The sequence below is a fragment of the Orbicella franksi genome, chromosome 7 (genome assembly GCF_964199315.1).
Source record: "Orbicella franksi chromosome 7, jaOrbFran1.1, whole genome shotgun sequence".
NCBI lineage: Eukaryota > Metazoa > Cnidaria > Anthozoa > Scleractinia > Merulinidae > Orbicella > Orbicella franksi.
The window spans coordinates 9,190,508-9,198,637 of record NC_138151.1 but is presented as its reverse complement, the minus strand read 5'-3'; the positions used below and the strand labels follow the sequence as shown (position 1 = coordinate 9,198,637).

The 8,130-nt window shown below is 39.0% G+C and overlaps 1 protein-coding gene across 1 annotated transcript; it reads right to left on the bottom strand.

Annotated features, from left to right (window-relative positions):
* Positions 1–3,579: 3,579 nt before the first annotated feature.
* On the bottom strand, positions 3,580–7,805 carry LOC145491771 (BTB/POZ domain-containing protein 6-like). Its single transcript, XM_081471030.1, has one exon. The coding sequence runs from the start codon at positions 7,760–7,762 to the stop codon at positions 6,440–6,442; it is 1,323 nt and encodes a 440-aa protein (XP_081327156.1). The 5' UTR covers positions 7,763–7,805; the 3' UTR covers positions 3,580–6,439.
* Between the last annotated feature and the right edge of the window lie 325 nt (positions 7,806–8,130).

Genomic DNA, 8,130 nt, shown 5'->3' with positions numbered 1-8,130 from the left:
GTGGGATAGAATAAAGGATACCAGTTTTCAGGATTAATTCATTTGTGATTGTCCGCCTCTCCTTTAAGACTCACTTGTGATCACTTCTCTACCTATCTCTTCTCTCTTCCATAAAATGATCCTAAAGCAATTGAAAAAGACGGTTTGCCAGTTTTATGCGTTTTATTGTGGTAGAGATTGATGACTGATAGCCACGATGACGGTATATCCAGCAAACGTCACTTTACGGCAAAGGAGAAAACAGACCTGTTCGGCTTGGCCTCGCATAACATTTGTCAAATTTACTTGTTCATGTGTTCCTTAGTTATGTTAAATATTATTTCAGTTAAAACTGTTTTTAATTACCTCCAAATTCAATTCTATTTGCGTTTTACATGGTAATAGTGACTTAACAAGGATAAGTTTGTCAGAATCGGGCAAACTTATCCTTGTTAAGCGATCCGAGATTGCTTCTGACGCTTCTATATACGTTCTGTTCCCATCTATGCAAGAGTTAAGAATTATCTACACTGTACAGCAGAAAAGGTTACGTGATCTTATGTCGCTTATTAATCTCTGGACATTCCATCTACCAAAAATTGGTTTTCCTGTAGCGTAATAATAATTTCTTAAAGTACAGTAAAACCGTGAAATTTGAGAAGGGCAAAATTCCAATAAGAGATCTACGTCAATTGACTTGCCTTTCGCGCGAGAGCCACACAATTTCTTGATATTTCGTCAGACACCTTCGTTTTTCGACGTATTTTGTTGACGAAGCAAAATTCAAATATTTTCGGACCTTTCCTGTTAATACACCGGTTTTAGGCACACGTCACATACTGTATTACAAAGCAGTACCATATAGTCATCATACTATTGACTATTGCCAGTACCATAAGATCTGGATTTTTGCCACGTTTGCTGTCATGCTGTGTGCAAATCTTGGCCAATGTTTCTACTGAAGTCACCTTCATTTTAAAGGATTTTTTAAGTCTTTTAAGCCTAGGGTTCTTTAATTTAGTGTTATGTATATAGGTATTGATTAGACGTAAGCGTTAAAGCACTGAGAAATGAAGCGAAAATGTGAAAAAGAAAAGTCATTTGTGTCATTTGCGGTGAACACCGCTGCGCGCAGGCTGCAAGTGAGCTAGCTCGCAGTTTATCGTGAACCGTAATGATTAAATCTCTCCATTTTATAAACATAAATAGGATTATTGGTCATTGTTAATCGGCAAACACTACTAAATCTTAATGATTCTTAATGCCATACCGTGCCATAATAAAGTACCATACAGGTCAAAGAGGCCATTACTGCGCCATGCAGCAACTATTCTAAGTACCGAAAATAATAAATGAATATTATAATAACAATAGATATCCCACAATCCTCTGCACTGTATATATTAACATGTTTCCCTCCTTTCGGCACATTTTCTCCTACGAAATTACTTGTTTGTGAGCGAACCCACCCTCCCACTCCCGGCATGACGTGGTGTCAGTCCTTCATGTACATGAATATACCGCTCTCCACACTCGTGGACAGCACCCATTTTCACCCCTCCATATCTCATTCTTATATATATTCATGTGTATTGAAGGTACTTGGAATATACTACTATTGACTTAAAACCAGCGTAGTATGCATTCAAGATTTGTTGTTGTACATGGTTGTATAACAGACTGATGATGAGCCTTTTTACCTGGATGGAAAAGGAATTGTAAAAGATCAATGACATTGCATTATTTCCTACCAATGCCAATCAAAAGAAGTACCATACCAGAGATTTACTAGACTTTTACCAAACCCAAACTGCTGTTTAAAATGTTCTTGCTCGAAGTAACAAATAGAACTCACCAAAAGGTTTCCAAGTTGCTTTTGAAAAAGTTTTAAGAAATTAACTTTTCTTTGAGTTATACTGCAAATAAAGACCTTCATAACATTAATAATAATGAATTTTAGTGAAGTCCTACTCTCCCTAAGCCTGTTGCCCCTTTGGGGAGTAAAACTTTAGAGAAGGTATTTTCCCTGTTTAGGTTGGCCTCCACAGTCTTAACATGTTGTACACCTAGGCTCCATTTCTTTCTCATAGCAAGCTGTCTCACAAGCTGTTAAGACCAAAATTGGAGTATTTCGAATGAAGGAACCCAAAAGATGAAGCTTTATTTAAGCTGGTCGAAAGGTATGAAATAAACCAAAAGAAATTATATCAACAAAAGCAGAGAGAGAATCTTGTGGGGCCGGACAGGATTGTGGGAATAGCCGTTCATCTAGTTTTGTAATGTCTCCAGTTACAGAAGCCTAAGTGAGCAGGCTCTTCTCAAGCATGAATGTACAAAAATCATCATAAGACGGTTCCAAATAAGCTAAATTAAAATTGCTGCAGCACCATTATCGAAGCCCCTTGCACACATATAGAGCCACTCTACGACAACTGGCATAGGACATTCATTTTTGTTCTCCGCATTTACCTTAACATGGTGGTAACCAGTTCGAAAGTCAATCACTAACCCGGTTACCACGCACATATTTTTTTTTATTATTTTCATAGCCATATGCAACATATATTTCTCTTGTCATGTTTATTTTATAATACTGATGTAAATTAATTCTGTAAATAGTGCACAATAAAAGTTGATTGATTGATTTTTAAATTTGACAGGTTAGTGATCTGTTGATTGTGTAAGACCCTTTATTATAGAATTCGAAAATGGGGGACAGGAAAGAGCATATGAAAGCTAAGTGAGCACCTTTCTTACATTCCGTGCAAGGAAAGATGAGCAAAACTCCAATACAACAAACTTTTTCTGAGTTTAACAGGTTTTTATTGTGCTGTTCCTTACAAACCTATGTAACTAACCAGGAAGTAAATAGTACTTACCAGGCTTATATTAAAATCTTCTCGGGTAAGTGATGTAATTTCCACGGCTGATTTCCATAAACGTTTCCGTGTGTCCATAAACATATTTTATCGTGTTATCGATAGACGTTATACATGTAGTATCCTGATTACTTTGCTTGAGAGCTTCAACTACTACACCTCGCTCTTTAAACTTCTCCATTTTATCGAATATGAAGGGAGCGAACAACAAGATCCTTGACTTTTTCTGAACGGTCCACCACCAAAATGCTCAACGAAACCCGTTGGTAAAATATTAGACAAGTTTACAATCGTATTTGAAGCAACGGGATTCGAGAGGGCTTTCTGTTGTCTTTTTAACACTAAATTACCTAACTTGAGCGAAGTGAAAACCCATGCAACGCTTCTTCGAAGTCCGATCTGTGAGAAAACTCCATGCCTCTCTCCCCTCCCTCAGGACTAGTTTCTGAGCATGAGCAGATATGCAGGCAAAAATTACGCATGCGTTACTGGATGTTCGTGATTTACGGACATCCGGTAATTGCTGCGACCAGAGCCCTCCGTTTCGCCGACCACGTGACCAAAAGAAACGAAGGCTCTGGGAACGAGAATGCTGTCTGTTCGTAACGTCTTTTTTTCTGTGGTTTCAAAATTGTTTTTAGTGTGAACGCAAGCTAATGCACAACGGCGGCTGAGTTTTAAAATGACTAACGCTTTTCATTGTATGTTGGCGCCATGACAATCCCGGAATAATTGAATGAAAACAGGAGCCATAATCGGGGACGGAGACCGTAAGCGCGCGCCATTTCTAGTATTAGGGTTGTCCCCATGATATGGGACAATAATTCTATTTTTAGAACAAATTGCGCCATCGCCTGCGGCACACGCGCGTACATGCTGCGAGGATTTTTGCGGATGTCGCGCGGAGGAAATGGCGTCCGAAATTCCCGAAAATTTTCATGTTTTTGGCCCACAACTCAACGCGTTCACGTCTGTTGGAATTTTGCTTAAGTATTTTCGTCGTAAGCTGCTCCAGTTTGAGTGAAGTAAGACAGTGTCGCATTTAGGTATGTTCCGCTGTAAGCTTATATATATCGCTGACCAAGTTGTGTTCCGACGGATGCTTCTTTTACTTGAGCTGTACATTACTCCACTTTAAATTTCACATATGTTGAAGATTAACAGCTTTTCCATTACACAGCAGAAAACTAGCTGGATATATTTAGATATAGCAGAGCTTCAGAGCTTCATAGTTTCCTAGCTCCTCTTGCCACACACTTGCGAGGAATTTGTCAGTCTATCGCGACCGAAAAGTAAAACAAAATAATTGCTAGTTTGAGTTTCGCTTGAATTGTAAGCAACGCTTGATGTTTCATCCAAGGCCCAATAACTTTACGTCCTTAGATACTGCTCAGTTTTATTCGTGTAAAAATCCAGTAAATTCTCTGTTGTCAATGAATGAGAGCGCCCGCTGATGCGTGTTTTCAGTACAGTCAGTAAACATGACAAATTGTACTTCCGCCGCACTTTCGTGTGAAAGCGTACATCGAACTCAAACAATAACTCTATAGTTTTTAAATATGTTTACGATTGATAAATGTTTGAGAACATATAAAAGCTAAGCTGGAAATATGTGAATAAAGCAGAAATAATCAGCAAAGTTACGATGACGCTTTCTTTAATCAACTTGGAATAACGATTTCGAGTTTGTTGATCGAGCTATCAAAACTCCTTGTCTATTTTCATTTTCGCAGTGTAAAACTTCACTATGCTCATGTTGAAGAAACACACATGATGTTAGTAACCTTTTTTGCGTTCGTGAAATTTGTTACAGCATCTCAGCACAAAAGATAACGAAGGAAATCTTTGTCAAGATTTGTTAACAATTCAAACACCGACTCGGCCTTGAAAGTGCACGAGCTGCACTATGCAAATGAGCTAATTGTACGCGTCAGACTTTCCTTTCAAAAACTTTTGCAAACTCACCAAACAAGCAGAAACAATAAGAAACCGTCAAAACAGGTTTTGGTTATGATGAACCATTGTCTGAGAAACTCACAAATTAACTCGATACCAGAGTGTAGAGTTTTCTTGCTATATTCTTAAGTCAGAACAAACGCAAAAACATACGCGTAAGCTTACAACTAGCGTGAGCAGATCTTAGTATTCATTCCCAGCGCGAGATTGAAGTCTTGTTTTCGACCCTGAAAAACCCACCTTTTCCGTTAGCTCAGAGCATAAAACTACATATAAGCGCCCTGGTTCGTATTCCCTGCCTTATTCCCTGCCATCGCTGTGAAAAATACGCAAAAGAATCTCTCAACTCTCACCATTTGATCACACAACGTGACAACATCCACGCGAGAGCCCCCGATACGTGCGTGAATCCGCGCGGATATATGACGTCAGGATGGCGCAATTTGTTCTAAAAATAGAAAAATTGTCCCATATCATAGGTACGCGCGAATCCCGAGACTTACGGTCTCCGTCCCCGATTATGGCTCCTGATGAAAATTGATCTTCTTCAATATTTCTCTTTTTTTTTCGACGACCTTTGTTTATAGTTTTCAAATTGTTTTCTACACATGCATTTAGCTTTTACTTTATTGTCCCATCACCTTTTTTAACATTTCGGTGGCTTATACGCCAGAATGAAAATGCTACGGTAGAGTTCATTAGACTGGCCCTATTTCCCTTTATTTTGCTGGAAAACGCGTACACCCTATTTAGGTTAAAGTCGGTAAAACCACGCCCAAAATAATGGAGCTCTGGTTTTAGACCGTAACTAAATTTGAATATACTACGGGGTCTGGTGTTCCTTTTGTTCTTTTTAGGTTTACTTTGTCCTGTCCGTTTAAGCAAGTAGAACTAAAAAAATGAATCCTAAACTGAATTGATGCCTTTAGCTGCGATAGTGACTTTCATACAACTTTTAACATCCCTCCCTGCAAGAATATATATAACTTAACTGGAAAAGCATTTTAAGTTTGCTTATTCGCTCTTTAGTGCACTTAACTTCAAAAAACGATAACAAATTAGCCTATTTCAGCATTGTAGCATTTTTTTACTTCCTTTATTCGCTCCTTACTACACCTAACCTCATTTAAAATTACAATTATTGATTTATTACGCTGGATGATTATAATAAAAACTGCTGTTTCGAAAACACGTCGCGAATAAGCATACAAGATAATATCGAAAGCAATTGAGACTAGCCGCATTTTCCGTTGCTCGATCAAAGTTCACGGTCAGTTTCAGCGAAAAGAAAGAATAACCATGAATTTAGGCTTTCTTGTACGCATGCTTTCTTCTTGAATCGTGGTAAAGCACTGTGAGCTTTAGTCAACTCACGAAAAGTAAAGCTTTCATCATAAATTAACGTTTGGCGTTGCTGCGCAGCCTTCACACTTCTTTATTCTAGTTCCAGTCCCACTCTAGTCTTTGATAGCAGTATGCGGTAATCTTTCATTGTTGCATGCATGTAACAACAATTCATGTACCCTTGGCAATCTAAAAAATATGAACTCAAAATTACGTTTAATTCGTTCAAGAATCATAAACAAAACACCTTGCAATCGGAAATAAATGTACTTAATAGTATCTCAACGTTTTGCTGACCAAAACAGCACAGGAAACTGGCCCTGTGTTTCAGTGGTTCCAGAAGCGCCATCCGGTGAGGCACGGAAAGTGAATACCACTCCTTGACACTCAACAGATGTTCGTCCTCCGTCTCCATACCACGACTTAAGACCCTTAATAAACGACTCTATCTTGTACTCCTTGTTTTCCACCAAACAAACTGGTCGATCGAACAGTACAGAAAAGCCATAATAAGAACAAGTCTTATCTTTTTCTGAAGCGTATAATCCTGATTGTTTTACCAGAGAAGAGCCATCTGTGGTATCTTTAACTTTTATGGAAATCGCGTACTCAAAACCTTCGAAACCAAAATGCTGAACTCCATGTAGCATAACTGGCTTGTTAACTGAAAAATTAATACAGACAGGCGACTTGCCGTATCTCAATCCAGTATTAAAGGTTTGAAATCTTTGACATCGATGGAGAATTGAAGTATCCTTAGAAATCCTTGAGGCTTGAATGAATGGAAAGGAAGTTGTTGACACATCACTGAAGTGTTTGATGATGTCACCAACCTCATCCAAAGTAAGAATACGAGAATCGATGACAACTGAGGCAAACTCTTGCTGTGACATCAATGGAAATCTGATCTCTTTCACGATCCCCTCTCCAAGTATTCGTCTTTTCGACTCGCCGTCAGGAGTTATCCCTTGCCTTTTACTTTGTTCTGTGGCCCAGCGATCAACAGCTTTAAACAGTTCCACTTCCTTCACGTTCAATCCTTCCCTTTCCACAACTGTCTCGACTAGCGATCGCTCAACTGTAACAAATTCATCTGACCTCAAAGCTTCTTCTGTCCGCTCCTCAACCACTTTCCAGCATCGATCTTCCAAATCTTTATCCTCAAATTTCTGTGCGTGCGGCAGAATACAAAACACATTTGATGCTTTCAAATTACGTCCAAGATATTCGGTGCATTTCTCAGCCAGTGAAGGCAGCATGTATTTGTTTGCTAAGTACAACACTTGCATCACATTACTTCCGCTCAAATTCACATCGTCGCTGTACAAATAGCGAAACATCTCCAGCAGACTCTCGTACTCACAGTCAGGCAGTTCAATAGAGTTATTGGTCTCTACCATTTGACCATAAAACATGGCATAGAACACAGGACTGCTGATTGCCAGCACAAACTTGTGAGCTGGGATCACCTTGCTTTCACTTTCGCCAGTCGATGCTGGAACAACAAATTTCACATCGCTCAGTAACTCCGTGTTGAAAATAAACGTAGTTCTCTGTGCGATAGCTGAACACTTCGTCTGCCAGTTCTCTTGAACAACTGCCATTGCTATTCTCTGGTTTGTTCGCAGTATTATTCAACACAACAATGTTTCGAGAGGGCTAAGTTTTAATCGCCACGTAAGCTGGAACGTGAATTAATTCTAAACTGCTTCTGACTGCGGGCTCTTGGGATGTCACACAAGTGCGTGAAGATACATTATATGCATTATGGTTTTGAGCGTCACCCTCAAAACAATAGCATTATATGCCTAAAGTTATTCTCCGGGAGTAACATTGCGCTTGACCAGTTTTGGTTAAATTACATGCCCTTTTCCATTCCTGCAGAAAAAAACCTCCATAAATGAGAACCACAACATTTTATTGCATCAATTACAAATTTACAAGCAATGAACAACAAATAATGCTCAAAAGC